At 33.1% G+C, this 19,942-nt stretch overlaps 3 protein-coding genes across 8 annotated transcripts; 2 read left to right on the forward strand and 1 right to left on the reverse strand.

The window, feature by feature from the left end:
• Positions 1-9,683: 9,683 nt before the first annotated feature.
• LOC104730790 (uncharacterized) lies at positions 9,684-14,894 on the forward strand. 5 transcript variants are annotated; one of them, XM_087479025.1, is made up of 8 exons: positions 9,691-9,818; positions 9,937-10,031; positions 10,326-13,542; positions 13,633-13,714; positions 13,839-13,902; positions 14,108-14,293; positions 14,373-14,433; positions 14,507-14,894. In XM_087479025.1, the coding sequence occupies exons 3-8, from the start codon at positions 10,353-10,355 to the stop codon at positions 14,659-14,661; spliced, it is 3,738 nt and encodes a 1,245-aa protein (XP_087335151.1). In that variant the 5' UTR covers positions 9,691-9,818; positions 9,937-10,031; positions 10,326-10,352; the 3' UTR covers positions 14,662-14,894. The 5 variants fall into 5 exon arrangements, with proteins under 5 accessions (XP_010448310.2, XP_087335151.1, XP_087335153.1 ...); XM_087479026.1 differs by having other exon boundaries at positions 9,712-9,818; positions 9,937-10,113; XM_010450008.2 differs by lacking the exon at positions 9,937-10,031 and having other exon boundaries at positions 9,684-9,818.
• Positions 14,895-15,050: 156 nt separating this feature from the next.
• On the forward strand, positions 15,051-17,274 carry LOC104730791 (mitochondrial carrier protein CoAc2). Of its 2 annotated transcripts, none has more exons than XM_010450013.2 (7): positions 15,051-15,480; positions 15,708-15,793; positions 15,889-16,096; positions 16,173-16,302; positions 16,402-16,586; positions 16,681-16,809; positions 16,897-17,274. In XM_010450013.2, exons 1-7 carry the CDS (start codon positions 15,343-15,345, stop codon positions 17,020-17,022), a joined length of 1,002 nt encoding a protein of 333 aa, XP_010448315.2. In that variant the 5' UTR covers positions 15,051-15,342; the 3' UTR covers positions 17,023-17,274. The 2 variants fall into 2 exon arrangements, 1 of the variants encoding a protein (XP_010448315.2); XR_015574878.1 differs by having other exon boundaries at positions 15,123-15,480; positions 16,173-16,298.
• A 323-nt stretch (positions 17,275-17,597) lies between these two features.
• Positions 17,598-19,794, reverse strand: LOC104730792 (protein EFFECTOR OF TRANSCRIPTION 1-like). Its single transcript, XM_010450014.3, has 3 exons — positions 19,590-19,794; positions 19,080-19,184; positions 17,598-18,953 (listed from the first exon to the last, which is right to left on the reverse strand). Exons 1-3 carry the CDS (start codon positions 19,647-19,649, stop codon positions 17,886-17,888), a joined length of 1,233 nt encoding a protein of 410 aa, XP_010448316.1. The 5' UTR covers positions 19,650-19,794; the 3' UTR covers positions 17,598-17,885.
• Positions 19,795-19,942: the final 148 nt, after the last annotated feature.

Genomic DNA, 19,942 nt, shown 5'->3' on the forward strand with positions numbered 1-19,942 from the left:
AATGTAAAATGACATTCTTTGTGAAACAAAAAATTTTCTCCAGAATGACACTCTTTGTGAAACAGAGGGAGTATAATAAAAGAAGTTGTATGGTCGCAATTTCGCCCGCACACTAAGATTAAGATTTTGTGTAAGGATTTGCTGTTTGTATGTTTGGACATAAAATAGCTGACTAAAGGGTATTAATCGACACAACAATATAAGACATTTAAAAAGTAATTAATTTAGGTAGAAGATAACAAAAACAATGTAAACTTATACTCTAATTGTAGATGCACGTATATAGGAGATATACACAGTTATACACACGTGTTGTTACATATGTGCGTATATTTTTTTTACGTAATACTTATATAGACAAATGTATAATCTGCATGTGATCGAACCCACCAGCTTAAGATTCGGAAATAAAACTGTAGATTGAATCTCAATACATTACCAACTCCAAAAACAAAAATGGTAATGCTGATTATACGTCTTTTGTTTGAGAAAAAAAAAATGTTGGTGCTGATTATATGTCTTTTTATTTGATAATATGTACTTCTTATATATTCATAACCTAGATTACGAAGAAAAAACACTATTATATCATATATATTATGATATGAGAAAATTTTTAGGAGTCCCTAGTACTATGAATATCTATCTACTGTATATTGCAATATATTGCAATATGGATTCCTTCTTTCATTTTTTGACCAAAAAAAAAAAAAAAAGATTTCATCTTTCATTAGTAATATCTGTGTTGAAGAGGGTTACAGTGTCATACATAACATGGTAATGGAGTCAAACTCAAATATGTAAAGCGTTTTAATTTTCATACCATTCAAAATAATTTTAAAACTAAAATTTCATAAACTGTGAGTAAAAATATGTAAAGCGTTTTAATTTTCATTTTGCAAATATGACGATGCATAGGAATAACTATTGGAATAAAATTTTACTACAGTTCAAATAAGAAAAAATATGCAAAAAATATTTGTGGTCACTTGCAATAATTGTGCACACATAAAATGAAAAAGGTCATTTGGAGTAATTATTTTCCTTGTTGTAGGGAGATGGCGAGTGAAACTTGAATTTCATAAGCATATAAGAGCTTAAAGATATCATGACATAAGACTCATGAACAATAATACCCGTTAAAAATTAGAGACTTTATCTTATATAATTGTATTACAGTCGAAATTCTAATACATATAATGGGTGTAATTGGTGAGTATAAAAAAAAATGGTACAAGTTGTATCGTTTTAATTTTTTATTAATCACAAAAACATTACTAAAAACTTTATTTTCAAATTTTTAATATATTTTTTATGTATCATCCTTTCTCATAGTTTTACATTATTGCGTAACACATTATTGCGTAACAACTTATCATTCAAGTTTACAATTTTTATGTACAATTTTATGTACGTTATCAATTAGATCCAATATAACCATATAGTACTCTCAAACCTAGATGAATGTAAAGAAAAAAAAATGATGTATGTAATATTCCAATTTGTCACTTTTTAAAAAAAAACATTCGATCAATCATTTAAGCAATTAAAAATACATCACATATACATAAAAGTGTATGTACCACCATCATTTTAGTATGCAGAGTGAAAACACTATCATTTTCGAAATTGATTTATCTTTCATCTGGAAAAGACATTATAACGATCAAAACTCAGAACCGTGATTTATATATACATTAATCTGTTGTTAACTTTAGAAAAACAAACATGTTAGAAGCAAAACGTTAGGAAATTAGTACTGAATGGTTCATTTCTTCTAGTTTAATGTCATAGATTTGCTTCAAATCATGCTGGATTATGTCTTCCACAAACGTGACAATCCAATGAATTGTTTTCGTATCGTGTGTAATTTCATAGGAACATAGAATCAAATTTAGTCACCAATTGATTGATTGATTCCTATAAGTGTATAATAAATTGCAATCAATTACTAATCCTAACACGAAATCTTCTAGCAGAAGTTCATAATATCTTACGGACCAATCATTGAAGTATGAACTAAATTAAATACTAATAACTGGATTAAATTAATATACTTTAAATAAACAATGACGCAAGTTGTAACTGAGAACGTGAAAGAGAAGTGGAGTTTTGGCGACTGTTTGTGCGGCTAACAAGGAGAGCATCTTCATGAAAATATACGAGACATGCATCAAACGATACTGTGATCTATATTCTTTGTTGTTAATTAAGTATATTATCTAGTTATATAGCAATGAGCCTATGACCTTTTTGTTTGTGTAAACTTTTTTTTTTGTTAGTGTAAACTTTTGTTGGTAATAAGTGGATTTCACAAAAAAGTTTACTTAATATGTTTCTATTAATCGTTACTACTAAGACTCAGACTCCCGCGATGTCGCGGGGGAAGTACTTATTTGAATGTAATAGAATAGTTTGAATACATAAAAATTAAACATAAATTGTAATTAAAAACACAACCATCAAAATGAAAACTTATAACAAAAAATATTATGTAGAATAGACGCAACTTTGCAAAACATATTGTTTAAAATATTATAAATATAAGATATTTTTATGAAGAATAATGGTAAAGAGTAAAATTAAAAAAATTATTATGACAAAATGATCCTAATTGAGAATATTGAACTAATGGTTGTAATGAGTAAATGTATTTTTCTATTAAATAATAATTATAATTAAAAATATATTTAATAATAAGTGAGACTGTATCAACGAAAAGATTAAAATTAAAATACACAACTCTTAACAAAAAATAAAATAAAATTTAAATATTAAAATAGTTTTTAACAAAAAATTACGATAAATAGACACAACTGTAAATTCTATATTAAGTTTTATTAAATTTCTATATTACTATAATCATTTATAAAATTTTAATTAGATTATAGAATAACATTGAATATTATATATTAATATTCAAGATTCAACAAAAAAAAAGAAAAATTTGTTTCAACGAACGATGATTTGTTAGTTATTAATGAAGAGACAAATATATAGAAAGTTCAAAAGATATGACTATTTAAATAGACACACCTATTGGAACGATAAGTTGTGATGAAAAAATACAAATAAAATATAGTGAAAGACACAACTCTACAATGAACAAATACAACTGTTTGAGTTTAAAAAACTAATAATAAAATTATTTTTTACAAAAAGTACTACGAAAGATCGCAACTGTTGTTCGCATTGATTCAGTTTGTTATTATTATTTTTAAATATTAAAATATTTTTTATCGAAAAGTTAAGATAAATAGACGCAACTGTAAATTCTATATTAAGTTGTATTAAATTTTTTTATTGATATAATCATTTCTAAAATTTTAGTTAGATTATAAAATAACGTTGAATATTAGATATTAATATTCAATTATTTAGATTTAACATAAAATGGAAAATTTGTTTCAATGAACTTGTTAGTTGATGATGAAGAGACAAATATAAAGAAAATTCAAAAGGCATGACTATTTAGACACACATATTAGAACGAAAAGTTGTGAAGAAAAAATATAAATAAAATATAGTGAAAAGACACAACTCTACAATGAACAGATACAACAGTTTGAATTAAAAAAACAAATTTTTTACGAAAAGTTGCAACTGTTGTATTTGCACTTGATTATACCTACAAACTCATATAAACTGCTTTTAAATAGAAGACATCTTTATTACCATATTCAAAAGTCAAATCCAAAAGCTCACTATATAATCCATCTAACTTTTCAAAAAAAACTCTAGGTATTTTCATTAAATTTTTATGTATAAAATTAACTAAAAGTTGTAAATTAGATTCATCATTACAAAAATCTTTTGTTAAATCAAGAATTAGAGGAATTTCTTTACTTTTAAAAGAATGAGTGCTAGAGAATAATTTAGAGAGTTGTAAAAACCATTGAGATTGAAATTTTATATTATTTTGTGTCATGACAAAAAAAATGAAAACAGTTCAAACAGACAAATATATATAGATTTCAAAATATACGAATATTCGAATAGACACAACTCTACAATGAACAGTTGCAACTTTACAAAATAAACTGTTACAATGAACAATCGCAACTTTTTGTAAAACATACTATTTAAATTTTCTACAGATTTTTTTAGAAAATTATCCAAAAGGTAAGATTGAAAAAACACAACTTTTAGTGGCATTTATTCGGATTGTTATTATATATAAAGGAATTTCTTGACTTTTAAAAGAATGAATGTTAGAAAATAATTTAGAATGTAAAAACAGGTGAGATTGAAAATTTAGTTGATTTTGTTTCATAGCCAAAAAAATGAAAACAGTTCAAATAGACAAATATATATATATATATATATATAGATTTCAAAAGATATGAATGTTCCAATCAACACAACTTTACAGTGAACAGTTGTACCTTTTCATAAATAACCGTTTTAATGATCCATCACGACTTTTCAGAAAATATCCAAAATGTACGATTGTAAAAACACAACTGTTGGTCGCATTTTCCAAAATGTATGATTGAAAAAACACAACTGTTGGTCGCATTTTTCAAAAGGTACGATTAAAAAAACACAACTGTTGGTTGCATTTTCCAAAAGGTACAATTGAAAAAACACAACTGTTGGTCACATTTTTTCAGATTGTTATTATTATATAGATTAGACTACTCAAATTTCTAAACACTAAATGAATTCATATAGTGGTACTGCTTTGTAAGCCATGCTTCAAACTCTTCTACTGAAATTAAAATATGAATGCAAGTGTTTCTCTCAAGCCATAGACAAGAGACTGCTAAACATGGTAACTATGTCCGAAAGGTTGATGATACCAGCAATTAGAAATTATTTCATTTTTAAGCAATTGTGAATACTTGTTTCTTAAGCAATTCTAACAATGCGTTATGTAATCACATGCTAGAAGAAAATTACCGATTATTTTTATTTAAACTTGGTTGTTCTTGCTTTGATATAGGTTCCAGATTATAAGGATGAGAATTTGTTAAAAATGCCCCTTTTGATATACCCCTTTTCAAAAATACCCTCTTTTCTGGCTATTTTTATTTTTGCCCTCTTTTAATTTTTAATGACCATTTTACCCTTAGATGAAAATTATTTTATTCAATAAAAAGAAAAAAACAAAATTTTCCCGCCAAAAAATTTCCGACATATTTTCCCGCCAAAAATTTTTCGAAAAAATTTTCCCGCCAAAAATTTTTCGAAAAAATTTTCCCGCCAAAAATTTTTCGAAAAAATTTTCCCGCCAAAAATTTTTTTGTCAAAAAAATTTTGATAAAAATATTTCGACAAAAAAATTTTCCCGCCAAAAAAAATTTACAAGGTTTTTAAAAGGTTTTATGAGGTTTCTACCTTATAAAAGCCTTATAAACACCTTGTAAAGGCTTTTACAAGATTTTTTAAAGAGTTTTAAAAGGTTTTTTAAACAACTTGTAAACGCTTTTACAAGATTTTTAAAAGGTTTTTAAAAGGTTTTTAAAAGGTTTTCAAATGGTTTTTCAAAAGATTTTTAAAAAGTTTTTAAACACCTTGTAAACGCTTTTACAATGTTTTTAAAAACCTTGTAAAAGTTTTTATAAGATTTTTAAAAGGGTTTTAAAAAAATTTTAAACACCTTGTAAATGCTTTTAAAAAGTTTTTAAAAGTGTTTACAAGGTGTTTAAAAACCTTTTAAAAGCATTTACAAGCTTTTAAAAAGCATTTACATGGTTTTTAAAAGCGTTTACAATGTGTTTAAAAACCTTTTAAAAACCTTGTAAACGTTTTTAAAAGTTTTTTAAAAGCGTTTACAATGTTTTTAAAAGGTATAAATTTCAATATTTTTGGCGGGAAAAATTTTCGATTTTGGCGGGAAAATTTTTTTTTGGCAGGAAAAATAATTTTTTCGGGAAAAGTTTTCGATTTTGGCGGGAAAAAAAAATTTTGGCGGGAAAATATTTTCGATTTTGATGACTGTACATTCTTGCTGTCACTCAAAAAGGGTAATTTGGTCATTTTGTATATAAAGAGGGGTAGTTTTAAAAATGGTCAACATGAAAGGGTATTTTTAAAAAGGGGTATGGAAAAAGGGGCATTTTTGAGAATGCCCCTATAAGGATATACATAATTATTATAGGGTAAAAAAAACGAAAAAGTCTATAATATATGTACTTTGTCAAAACTGCACTGCTTGCTATACTACCAGGATGGTATATTTATAATATACTGTACCAGGGGTTCGTGTGTCCATCACTCGTTCATAATTAGTCAAAAGAAATAAAAAAGAGATCAAGTCTGAACCATGAGATAATTGTAGCAACTAGCAACTAAACTGAGAAGGACGATGATGATCATCCTAATCCCCAGTGATTTGCTGTCAACACAAATAATTTTTTATAAACGATTTTGTGAAAAGTCGTATCTTCCATAGTGTCATCTGACCAATGAGAAGAGACCACGACAGACATGTTTCATTCTTCTTGTCACTTGTCAGAAATGGATTAACTAAACATCTTGAGTTGGTAAGTCGTATCATACTTCCAACCAAACCTTCTGATCATTCCACCATAGCTTAGCTATATCTGTATCAATAATACGACTCCTTTTTTCTTTTTCTTTTTCTACAGTCGGGATTTCTTCTTTTTTTTTTTTGGTTTTTACTTACTACAATTCAAATCCAAACAATTTTTAAAGCTATTTTTTTAACTAGATATTCTTAAATTCCTTTTTTTTTCAGGAAATGGATATATGGAATCATATACATATTACAAACTAGTTTGCATTCATAGTTTGACATTTTTAATTTCTTTATTCTGGATTTCAATGAGACAAAACCAATAGTAGTATAATATTTTGAAACGCGTTGTGACATGCAAGAATATTCCAAACGTGTTTGTACGAACACGTTGTCGTAATCTGCAACACAAGTTCTTCACTGCAAGTGTTACTTCATCTTCTCAACTCTAAAATATATTTTCTTTAATATAAACTAAAATATATTTTATATAAACTAAAATAAGTTAAGTAGAGTTATTTGAAATTAAAATCTTGGAAGAAGATACAATATTACATGTCGGTGTTTAGTTAAAAGCTCCATAATATTAAAAAAAGAAACAAAGCATACAATTCCTAACTAAATAATACTATTTCTCAGCAATAGGAGAATATATGTACGTCTTTTTCTAATTTTCTGTTGTATATATATATATATATATATATATATATATCTGAATTACACACAAGTACTTAAGCTTATTAGATGTTCATAATATTCTAGTATATGCATGTGAAGCCAAAACTTGCCTTTTCGCTGAAAAGTTTATATAATACCATTATTGTTCCTACATAATATATTATTGTTTTTCTTTTTACGTACATAAGGGGGAAATCAAGAACCTCCTTTAAATAGACACAAATTCATGTAAATATGTTTATATATCCGGCCAACTTTAGGTGTATTAACGCGCTGATCATGCCAAATGATAGTGTCCATAAGCTTTTTGAGCTGAGGAACTGCATAAAACCATGAAGAAAGGTCGATGTAACTAAAATTAATATCTATGTGTATATATTGCTTTATTGGAAATATCATGAATACATGTTAAACATGCTTTGTACAATATGTATTGGTAACTGGATATTGGAGGAGTTGTAAACTAGTTTTGAGCTACATTATAGTGGCTAAAAATGCATTTAGAAAATAGATCTTCTTCTTTGATCAGATCTAGCTAGCTTATGAAACCAGTGTTTGAAACTAAACTGGAATTATTCATATGGCGTAGAATTACATTGGAAAGTACATATGATTTATTTCCATATTTTCATGGCGGTTAAACTATACTATAGACGTACACACACACACACACACACACACACACTCATTTTGATATAAAATAAATAAATTTTAAACTGAAAATAGTACTAGTTTGTTTTAGTATTTAGCATGTTGATGTCGCCATTTTGGTTTAACTCCTTATACTACATGTTTTGTTGACAAAAAAAAAATTAGAGAAATAAAATCATTAGATTGCTTCTTATGGGTTTCCAACATAAAAATTTGATGTTTGTATTTGCATTATTAACAGTCCAAAGTGAGGTAATTGATTAGAATTATCATATTCATCATACAATCTTGGAACTTGTGAAAAAATGGATTTGTCTAAACAGATGGGGACTCCGATCCATTAATTTTTCAACAGAAATGGCTGTATTTTTTATATGTAAATAGCTGTATAATACAATTGTTAGATTAGTTGTAAATATAAATCAAGAACACAAAAGTGCCTCGAGAATTAAAAACACACATGGAGTAAGTCAAGTTGTAAATTTTGTAATAATATCTTATAACTAGTACACTTTATTGTGATCTTCAATCATTGTTGAATAATGCATGAATGGGTCGTCAATATATGTACATATATATGTATTATTATGAAGCTTCACTTTTGCATATATATTAGAAAATGAATTATCAACCAACATAGCTAATAGCTTCCACTCTGACACTGATTCTCATGCCCAAATATAAATAAAAAATACAGAAGAAAGAAAAAACAAATTCTTATATGTATAAACAAATGTAAAGTGAAATACGACAGTCTGTCTATTCTCATTTGCCCACAAAGAAAAAAACACACGTATATGTATTATCTACACACTGATTGACCAATTGTTTTTTATTGAATGGTTAGTTCTATCGATATGAAACTTCGAAAATGAGAAGAATTGCCAAATCCTTTTCCGCAGAGAGTAACCTCATTGCATATATAACTTTAATTGTTTTGTCTGTTATGTTGCTTGATGGTAACTAGTAACTACTATAGTCTTCATGATTAGAATCAAAACAGTGATATATATACAAGAAATAGCTGTGTCTACGTACGTACGTCCAGTTTGGTATCTAATGTGAGTTCCAGTAAAAATTGTAATGATAACAAGTAATCGAAATTTAAGAACACACCAACATTACAGTCTAGCTGTGCCTAGTGGGTTCAGAGGTGCTTTATGATTAAAACATGTGATAGATTAAAATTGTTGCTACGCGTGCAACTTAGTTTTTAAAGTTCAAGTTGCTTTTACAGATTTTATTGACAGATAATTTCAAATATCGAGTTATACAATAACCCCATTATATATACTTCAATAAACATTTGTTTTTGTAATATATTCTATACACAGATAAGACCCTTTCTTCTTCAGATTTACTGATAGATGACTCGAAATAATAATCTACCTATAAGAGAAAAAAAAACGTAAACCCTCATCATCAGGGTCTCTCGTTTCTATTTTGTCAAACAAATGCAAGGAGCTTAATTAACTAAATCCAAGACTTTATGAGTTACAAAAAAGAAAATAAACTACTTTGCGATTCTTAAATCAAAATTTTGAATGCTTCAATGACAAAAGAATATAAACTATTTGTATGAATTATGTCATTAACCGTGAGTTAGAAACTTTAATATGACTCTGAATTCTTGATTTGATGAACAGAATCATCGTCCTAGAAAGATGTTTCGTTTTGCTCATTTTGAGTGAGACCTAGCTACTCTTGGATCTGTCATGTATAATAATATAACCCAAGTCCATATTGTCTATTTCTAAATGGGCCAACTATATGGACCATAGTTTTTTTTAAGAATTAATTAAAACCCATTCTTGTAAACCGGAATGGTTATCGATAATGTTTTGTATTTCAATTAAAACCGGAACGGTTTATTAGTTATAGGATTAGGACGGCGCAGTAGTAACGGAGGTTGTTGAGTTAAAAAACCCTTGGGCTCTCGAATTCGCCGCGCCTCTTCTGAGAGTTCGTCAGAGACACACTCTTCCCCAATTTGAAATTATTTTTCCAGGTTTTCTTCTTCTTCTGCTCTTCTGAGAATTCTCCGATACGGTGGTCGGTATTGAGATACTAGCCTGTTTTACTTTCGGGTTGAATTTAATGTCTTGCCATGTTCGTCTCTTCTTCAGGGTGATTTTTGTTTTCCAAATTCGGATTTAAGATCTGACCCTGGGATTGAAGATTCACTAAAACTTCTGGGTTTTGGGTTTGAATAGATTCTCTGGTTCGTTAATGGCTTTTGCTAAGTACCGTTTTGTGTGTTTAGGGATTACAGAACACTGCCAATCAAATTTTCATGAACAATGGTATTAGAATGTGCATATTTTTTCTGGATTGACTGCTTCTTTTAGTTCACACTGAATGCATTAGTATCTATGGCTCAGTTGTTAATCAATTACAGACTTATCGAGCTCTGTTTAGGATTTATGTGAGGCATCTTAATTAACAATTGTGTGAGTCATTACTTGTGCTTTAACTTAAGTAACGTATTCCCTTGTTTTTGTTTTTGTAACTGCAGCTGATTGCCGAGTAAATCAAGGTAGTTATGGAGACTGTTTCAGAGATTGGAAACTCAAATGACTGTGTGAATAATCCTGAGAGTGATAAGCATAAGGAGAGATCGGGAAAAAAGAAGAGGAAATCAAGGAAACATGAAAGTGAGTTGAAGAATGATGATTCTCATATCAGTAGCCAGAATGGTTACGCAGATGGGGCTTTTTCATCTGAAGAGCAAAAAGAGGGGGAAACAGAGAAATCCACCAGTGAAAATCAAGTCCAGTTATCTGAGAATCGTGTATCTACACTACCTGCAGCTACACTACATCATGCAGATCCAATTATGTCAACAGGAGAAGATTCACTACCAGATGCTAATAAGAATGGTTCCAGTAGAAAAAAATCAAAAAGGAGAGAGAAGAAAAAGAAAGAGGAGGCTTCCTGTGAAGAGAAAATGTTGGATGATGTAGAAAAAATCACCAACGAAGACCAAGTGCAGCCACCCAACACTCTGTCAAATGGTATAATACAAGAAGGGTCACACGAACAAACTCAAGTTTCATGTGAAAAACCTGGAGCAGCACAACTTTGTACCGGCCCTAATTTTTCAGTGCAAGAAGATTCACAGCCAGATGGTACTAGTTTGACTTGTTCCCAGAAAAGAAAGAGAGAAAAAAAGAGGGATAGAAACGCACTGAAGGAAAGTGATGTTGATATTCATAGTACCAATGCAGGGGTTGCTGTAAAGTACAATACTATTACTGAAGCTGAAGGATCAAAATCGATGAGTAAAGAGGAAAACTCTGTTCCTAGTGTTGTGATAAATAGTTGTCTGCAATCCAAGGATGAGACTGTGGAACAACAAGAGTGCACAGATGTTAAACTCAGTGAGGCTGTGGCCCAAACTCAAAGTCCAAAAGCCAAGAAAAGGAAGAAGAGAAAGAATAAAACAGCGGAGGTCTCTGATCCATTAGGAAATATTCTGCCAACCTCCACCAAAAGCGGGTCAGTAGAGTGTGTGGAAAATAATGATGGGAATAAAGAAACTGATGGGAATACCGAAGTTAAAGAATATGTTCTTGAACTTAAATGTGATACTACTTCTGAAGCTGACGGATCAAAACCGATGAATATAGAGGAAAAATCTATTGCTAGTGTTGTCATAAGTAGTTGTCCGAAATCCAAGGATGATACAGTGGAACAACAAGAGTGCACAGATGTCAAACTCAGTGAAACTGTGGCCCAAACTCAGAGTCCTAAAGCCAAGAAAAAGAAGAAGAGAAAGACCAAAACAGTGGAGGCGTGTGATCCATTAGCCTCCACGAAAAGCGGGTCAGCAGAGTGTGTGGAAATTAATGATGGGAGCAAGGAAACAGAGGGAAATACTGAAGTTAAAGAAGACGTTCTTGAAGTTAAATACGATACTATTTCTGAAGTTGAAGAATCAAAATCGATGAGTAAAGAGGAAATATCTGTTGCTAGTGTTGTGATAAGTAGTTGTCCAAAATCCAAGGATGATGCAGTGGAACTACAAGAATGTACAGATGTCAATGAAACTGTGGCTCAGAATCCTAAAGCCAAGAGAAGGAAGAAGAGAAAGACCGAAACAGTGGAGGTCTGCGACCCGTTAGGAAATACTTTGCCAACCTCCACGAAAAGCGGGTCAGCAGAGTGTGTGGAAAATAGTGATGGGAGCAAGGAAACAGATGGAAATACTGAAGTTAAAGAAGACGTTCTTGAAGCTAAGTACGATAATTCTGAAGCTGAAGAATCAAAATCGATGAGTAAAGAGGAAATATCTGTTGCTAGTGTTATGATAAGTAGTTGTCCAAAATCCAAGGATGATACAGTGGAACAACAAGAATGCACAGATGTCAATGAAACTGTGGCTCAGAATCCTAAAGCCAAGAGAAGGAAGAAGAGAAAGACCGAAACAGTGGAGGTCTGCGACCCGTTAGGAAATACTTTATCAACCTCCATGAAAAGCGGGCCAGTAGAGTTTGTGGAAAATAATGATGGAAATGGTGGGCGAGAGTTAGTTAGTTATCCAGCAAGTCAGAGAGAAAATTCTGTAACTGGGGAGGGAAGTGGTTTACAGAATCTCGGAAAAACTGAAGAGAAGGAAACAGATGAAAAAACTAGAGTTAAAGAGGACGTTGTTGGAGCAGGTGTATGTGATGTAAGGAGCAAAAAACAGAAGGGGAAGAAGAATAAAACGTCATATGCAGGTATTGAAGTCTATGAGCCATCAGTATCTGTTGGGTGTTTGTTGGATCATTCAGACGAAAAAGACATGCAAAATTGTGATGGAAATGCCGGACAACAGTTTGGGGGAGAGGATATGACAAGTAAAACTGAAAAGTCTGTAATGAGAGAGAAAAGTGGAGTTCAGAAATCTGGAAAACGTAAAGAAAGGACAAAAGATGAAAATATTGTATCTAATCAGGATACAATTGGAGCAGAAGGTGATAGTGACGTTGCACGCAAAAGACAGAAAAGGAAGACAAAAAAGAAAACAAATTGCGAATCAGTAGCCATCATGGATAGCGACTGTTTGTTGCATCAATCAAATAGAGAAGGTGTGGAAAATTGCGATGGGAATGCTGATGGGGAGATTGCCAGTAAGGATTTGGCTAGTAACATTGAAGATTCTGCAACTAAGAAGGAAAGTGTTCAGGATGTTGAAAATACCAAAAAAAAGAAAAAAAATAAAAAGGAAGAAGTTGATCAGAATGCCTTGGGAGCAGAAGGTGTTAGTAAGGTTGAGGGCACAACAAAGAAACGCAAGAGGAAGAAAAACCTGTCAGATCATAAAACAGACAATATGGAGGACGACAGTAAAAAGATAAATGATGAAAATGGAGAAGTTGATCAGAATGCTTTGGGAGCAGAAGGTGTTAGCAAGGTTGAGGTCAAAACAAAGAAGAGCAAGAATAAGAAAAATGATTTAGATCATAAAACTGATGATATGGAGGAGAAGGATGCTGTTTCCGTGCCTAAAGATGAAGAACCAGAATTTGATGGGGAAAAGCTTGAAATGTCTTTATCAAGTTCTGTTGTAATACAGAATAATATGGTTCAAGGAGTTGCTTCATCAGAAATTGGAAGTGTACCTAAATGTTCATGTGATGGTCGTACTAGAAAGTTGCTTGTATTTGATTTGAATGGAATACTGGCGGATATCGTTCAGGGCTTTACAGGTCAATTAATTCCAGATGGTAAAGTATCATATAGATCAGGTAAGAAAGAATTAATTTCAGTGTGGTCACTCGTAAGTTGTTACATGCTTCTTTGACTGCAGAGTAATTCCTTTGTCCATTTTTCTATAGTCTTCAGGAGGCCTTTTGTTTCCAGCTTTCTCGACTTTTGCTTTGAGAGATTTAATGTTGCGATATGGTCCTCCAGGCGCATGTAAGCTTCTTGAACTGATTAAAAACTCAATTGCATTGTTTTTTGCTTTTCTTAGTGAGGTGTCTAATACATATACGACTTTCAAATCCTCAGTTAACTCCATCTCTCCTTTTTCTCTTACTAGTGGGTTGGATTATATGGTCAGCATTGTCATGAGAAACTATGCGAGGAATCTGTTGTTCTGTTTTGTAAGTGATCTCTACAACCTCTCTGAGCAATTTTCTAGATTTTGAGAGTAGATGATGAGAAGTGCAGTTGACATTGAGATTGTAGCAACACAGTATACAATCTTTATGAGCTATGTAGTTTAACATACGAGCAGAACTCACTCTACTTTTTAGTCCAAAAATCCAGCTAATGAACTCACCAATCCTAATCTTTATATGTACACAGGATCAGAATAAATGCACTACAACGAAGTTTAAAACTCAGGAGAAGAACGATAAGCCTCTGTTCCTCAAGGATCTACGAACAGTATGGGAACGTGTTGGGACATGCATCAGTTGTGGAAACCGAAAGTATGATGAGACAAACACTTTGCTAGTTGACGATTCACCCGACAAGGCTTTGTGTAATCCTGTAAGTATTCGAGCACCTGCGAAAATATTATGCATTCAATGACACTTTTAACCTCAACATTGCTTGGTATCTCTTTCAGCCATACACTGGAATCTTCCCTTCCCCGTACCAGTACACAGACCATCAAGATTCTGCATTGGGTTAGTCTTTACATTGTTAAATTACTCAACAGCAACCAGACAGAGTTAACTGATATTTCTTTTATTGTGACAGGACCTGAGGGTGAACTAAGGAAGTATCTTGAAAGATTAGCGGATGCGGAGAACGTTCAGAAGTTTGTCGCAGAGAATCCATTTGGTCAGACTGCCATAACTGAGACGCACGAGTCATGGGAGTTTTACTCTAAGGTCGTCGAGGCACATAAGTAATCCCTCCACCGAGGACTTGACCATGTAATTGCCGCTCACAACAACTAAGTGTTCATGGACAGATTAAGTTACTTCCGGTGGAGAAACTCTACTCCCTGAAACTTCAATTTAGCTCACTTCACTTCACATTTTTGTTTATCTTTGTAATTTCTTGTGTTTCAAAGACCAGCCTCATTATATACATTATCTGTTTATGATAATAATCTAGATTCAAATTGGTAATTGTCTTCAAATAAGTTGATTGTTATTCATAATTTCATATATATATATATATATATATATATATATGTATATCGTTATCAATACTTGTTTGTTCTTGATTTGTTTACTAGTTTAAAAATACATAGTTCAACACATTAAAAAGGTGGAAAAGAGAAAATAATCGTCATAACTTCGAATCTTCCAAGACATTAAAAAATTAGAAGCAAAAGCAGAGATAAAAATTATTAAAATCATATAACATGGCACTAATTGGAGAATAAAAATAACTTGCAGGAGAAGGTGAGAATTAGACAGGAACCAAGTCTTTGATTGAATTGATCACAAAGAACTATTCTTTCTTTCTTCTTCTTCTTCTGGTTACTTCAACTGTACAAAGATTCGATAAAGGAGGAGTAAAAGAAGAAGAAGAAGAAGACCCATTAAACCCGTATCTATCTTCTCTCTCTAACCTCTGTTTCGATGGGGGAGGGCGAAGAGAAGAACGGAATTATTGATTCGATGCCTTTGTTCGCAAAGGAGCTTATTGCCGGCGGCGTCACCGGCGGTATAGCTAAAACCGCCGTTGCTCCACTCGAGCGAATTAAGATTCTTTTCCAGGTACACTAATCATTTGGGTATTTTTTGTTTTTTCGATTTTATCACAGCTTTGTACTGTTTCTTCAAGATTTAATAACAGAGCTAAGATTGATTCGTAACCTGATTCAGTTTGACTTACTTGAGTAATGGAACTAAGCATAAAAAATATAGAGCTTTTAGTGTTGTAATTCTCAATTCTCATCTCTGGATTTAGAAGAAGCTTATCAAAGTATTGATCTTTTTGTCAGACTAGAAGAGACGAGTTTAAAAGGATAGGACTTGTAGGATCAATCAACAAGATTGGCAAAACTGAAGGTTTGATGGGTTTCGACAGGTACGTTGTCTTGAGTTTTTATATGCCTTTGAGCTCTCCATTCAGTTTAGTCATCATGAGATTGTTAACCTCTTTTTGGGTTTTTTATCGTATAGAGGGAATGGTGCTAGTGTTGCTCGGATAGTTCCCTATGCAGCTCTTCATTATATGGCTTATGAGGAATACAGGAGATGGATCATTATTGGTTTCCCTGATACTACTCGAGGTCCATTGCTTGATCTTGTAGCGGGATCATGCGCTGGTGGTACTGCGGTTCTTTTCACTTATCCTCTTGATCTGGTCAGGACAAAGCTGGCTTATCAGGTAATCTATTTTGTGTTTTTTATGTCTCTTCCCGAGTTAGAAACTAAGTAGGCTCATAGAGGTTTCAGCAGTGCAGGTTGTTGGTTCAGCAAACGCGCAAGTAAAAACCATTGTTCCCCTGGAACAAATTGTGTACAGAGGTATTGTAGATTGTTTCTCGAGGACATACAGAGAATCTGGATTCCGTGGCCTATATCGTGGTGTAGGTACATAACAACCATTACTTTGGATTTGCTATATCTTTTACTTCACTAAGACTTCAAAAGATTTGATCTTTCTTTGCCTCTTTGGTGGCTTGTGATCAGCTCCGTCTTTGTATGGGATCTTCCCTTATGCTGGTTTGAAATTCTACTTCTACGAAGAGATGAAACGCCATGTCCCTGCGGAACATAAGAAAGACATTTCCCTGAAACTTGTATGTGGGTCTGTCGCTGGATTGCTTGGTCAGACCTTGACGTACCCTCTTGATGTTGTCAGGAGACAAATGCAGGTTTGATCTGGTTCTCTGCTTCTTTCCCAACACATCCTTGAATCTTCATATAAAGAAGATCCTGAGTAGTATTAAAACCGAAACTCCCTGCCAGGTTGAGAGACTCTCTGCAGCCGTTAAGGAAGAAACAAGAAGAAGAGGAACAATGCAAACCCTTTTCAAGGTTGCTAGAGAAGAAGGTTGGAAGCAACTCTTCTCAGGGCTTAGCATCAATTACCTCAAGGTTTGATAGTCGTTTCATAGATTTGTGTCTTGTTTTCGGATAATGGACGATGGAGTTACAGACTTTTTCTCTTTTGGATTCCTCTAGGTTGTACCGTCCGTGGCAATCGGATTCACAGTATATGATGTTATGAAGCTGCACTTAAGAGTGCCACCGCGAGAAGAAATGGAGGCAGAAGCAGTGACAACACGGAAAAGGAACGTTTTCACCTAATTCTAAGATCACCGCTATATGGTCTGATTCTTTGTGGTGTTTAAAACCACATATTATTGTAAGAGATTGTACATTCCATTTTTTCCGTAGAGAAAACTGAAGCTAGCATTCCTCCAAATAAAACAGTGTCAGAAATTCCAATCGAAAACTCTAGGACTTCTTCTATGTATATTGTTGACTACTTTCCAAATGTATCTGACCTTACGAAATAGTGAGAAACAGAGGTTGTTGACTCTCAGGATTTCGAAATAACTATCATGCTCATCAGTTTCTTAACTTGAAAAGACAAACTGCAGACGAAAATTTCTCAGTTGTTCAATCTTACAGGTTGAAACAATGCATACCCATCATCTTTACTATTTCTGTTCAGGATTCTTAAGTAACGGAACCCCTCAGATAGCAGTGAATTAGAATGGTTCTGCAGATGATAACGATGGGTTTCAAGTGTCAAGACAACACAACAGAACATGTTGATTAAAGCTGTGCCAAAAACCGAGAAGGCATTCCATTAGGTTCAAGAGTTTTGGTTACTTAATACAGACGTGTATCAATGGTGATGATAAAGAAGACAGAAGTAGATAAGCTGAAACATTACACATATGAGAATTTTAGCTAGTTTGCAGCAGCTTCTACATTTGGCCAAAAGCAACAAAGTTTATTACAGAGACAATGATTAAGAAAAGTGAAGCTGCTTCGTACAGAAAAGCATATTCGGTTCAATTAACTTGTACCTACTTAGTTAATTCATGCAACCTAAAAGATATCTAGAGTTAAAGTATGATACGGTAATTCAACAAAGTTTTACCAATACCAAACCGGCTCGGTCAGGTACTTACAAAAGGAGTTACTCTAATGCTTTGAATTTAAGATGCGATTCTCATCCCCTTGTGCTCCTCACATCTCTTCCGTCCTTTCACTGGAGCTTTCTCGCACACCGATCCATTGTAAAGCTTAACACCGCAAATTAATTGCCTTGTGGTTGCTGACTGAACATTTTCGGAAGATGATCCATGGTCCACAGTTTTATCTTTGTGCTGCCAACATCTTTTGCTTCCCTTAGGAGCTCTTCTCGTACAAGGCAAACCATTATTTGTTGTAGCTTCACATACAAGATTCAGACCTGAACCCTCTTGGATCAAGCCTGTACATGTCTTCAGTTTGGATTTATCCTCTTTGACGGCTTCATCACGTTCTGTTGGGGTCAGCAGAAAGAAGAAAGCGTTGACTCTCATTCCCTTGTGATCCTCGCATCGTTTTCTCCTTAAAACAGGTGGTCTTCTGCAACGCACCATATCAGGTAAAATCACTCCACATATATCATCATCAGTTTCTTGACATTCTCTTCTGGTAGGAACTTCAGACGGTATGAGTTTTACTGGAGAAACACGTGAAAGTTTCTTCCCTTTATGCTCTGTGCATCTCTTTCTTCCTTTGATTGGAGTTGTATTGCAAGTAGTACCATCTTCTAGTAAGAGTCCACAAACGGAAGCAGAATTAGACCCATCAGCTAAGTCATCATGTGAATGTCTGTCTGAAACCGGTTGAGGTCTGGACGGACTGAGTTGCAAATTACTCTCTTTCTCAGCTGCATCAGAACTGATGTCTCTCTCTTCAGCAGAATCATGCTTGTTCTCTTCGGTTTTGTTGCCAGCTTTCTTCTGAGTTTGAGAGAGACCTGACTCTCTCGGGGTGTCGCCAAGTTTCTTGAGTAAGTCATGATGAGTAATAGATCTACCATAAGACCGTAGCCGATATTTAATGCTTTCAGCTTGACCAAGGGTAGCCAAAAGACCATCATTTTTTCTCCCCTGGTCATGATTGATAACAGATACACCAAGCTCAGACAGACCCGGAAGGGCTTCTTGGACTCTGTATCTACCAACACAATCTTTCCCCTTTCTGAAATTTTCCTTGTTGTCTCCTATCAGAATCTGTGCTCAAAAATGAGTTTATTCAACTGAATTACTAACAAGAAAGATCAGAACTTGATGACACACATGAGACAAAGCCACCTAAGCCAACAAAAATACAGAGTTTTTTAGAGATAAAAATGTGACCTTTGGACCTAAATCTCGAGAAATTAAGGAGTAATCCGGATACGTCTTCCGTAGCTCTGCGGTTTCTGAAATGGGTTTACGCAGAAGCATGGATCGGGCGAAACCCTGCAGAGAAAAGACCCAGAAACATCAATGAAGTACAAACAAAGAAACGTTGGAATGAAGAGTATAAAAATGGGATCTTTATAATCAAAATTCCACGAATTTTCAAACAGATATCATTCGAAACTCTTGTGATCGAGCAAAACCCTAACCCCCGAAAGAGTTTCCAGCGGAATTAAAGATCGAGCAAAACCCTAACCCCGGAATCACTTAATTTCTTGAAATCTGAGAGGAGTTTCTATTATTGGATCTTAAAAATGGGATCTTTAAATCGAATTCCACGAATTTTCAAAGAGATATCATTCAAAACTCTTGTGATCTCGAACGGGTTTCAGCGGAATTAAAGATCGAGCAAAAACCCTTAACCCCGGAATCACTAAATTGAGTTTCTTGAGAGAGAGTACTCACCTGCCACTTGGGAAAGACGGCGTCGTGATTAGTTCGAATGTAGTCGTCTCTCTTGAACATGGTGGAACACTAACTGCGGCGTCTCCAGGCAAAATTCAATCTCTTTTTTTTTTTTCTCCTTATTGTGACCGTTAAGATGGAGAGAATTCTCAGAAATTACGTTTTTTTCGCTTTTCCTTTTCAAATTTGAATAAAAGAATAGTTTGTAGCTTTCGTTGGTGTAGCTAGGTGTTAAATTGGATGCTTTGAGTCCAATAAAATGTAATAATTATGCAATTAAATTTGGTCCAAAAAAACAAAAATAAGTAATGAATATACAATCCAATTAATTTATAAAGATTTTTTTTTTTCTT

Source organism: Camelina sativa, chromosome 12 (assembly GCF_030686135.1).
Source record: "Camelina sativa cultivar CO46 ecotype springtype chromosome 12, ASM3068613v1".
Classification (NCBI taxonomy): Eukaryota; Viridiplantae; Streptophyta; class Magnoliopsida; order Brassicales; family Brassicaceae; genus Camelina; species Camelina sativa.

Coding starts and splice junctions, on each gene's coding strand:
- LOC104730790 (XM_010450008.2), top strand. CDS start 10,353: ATGGAGACTGTTTCAGAGATTGGAAACTCAAATGACTGTGTGAATAAT. Junction 13,543..13,632: donor TAAAGTATCATATAGATCAG/GTAAGAAAGAAT, acceptor ATTTTTCTATAG/TCTTCAGGAGGCCTTTTGTT. Junction 13,715..13,838: donor ATATGGTCCTCCAGGCGCAT/GTAAGCTTCTTG, acceptor TTCTCTTACTAG/TGGGTTGGATTATATGGTCA.
- LOC104730791 (XM_010450013.2), top strand. CDS start 15,343: ATGGGGGAGGGCGAAGAGAAGAACGGAATTATTGATTCGATGCCTTTG. Junction 15,481..15,707: donor GAATTAAGATTCTTTTCCAG/GTACACTAATCA, acceptor TCTTTTTGTCAG/ACTAGAAGAGACGAGTTTAA. Junction 15,794..15,888: donor GGTTTGATGGGTTTCGACAG/GTACGTTGTCTT, acceptor TTTATCGTATAG/AGGGAATGGTGCTAGTGTTG.
- LOC104730792 (XM_010450014.3), bottom strand. CDS start 19,649: ATGTTCAAGAGAGACGACTACATTCGAACTAATCACGACGCCGTCTTT. Junction 19,185..19,589: donor CCGTCTTTCCCAAGTGGCAG/GTGAGTACTCTC, acceptor TTTTCTCTGCAG/GGTTTCGCCCGATCCATGCT. Junction 18,954..19,079: donor CTCGAGATTTAGGTCCAAAG/GTCACATTTTTA, acceptor TTTTGAGCACAG/ATTCTGATAGGAGACAACAA.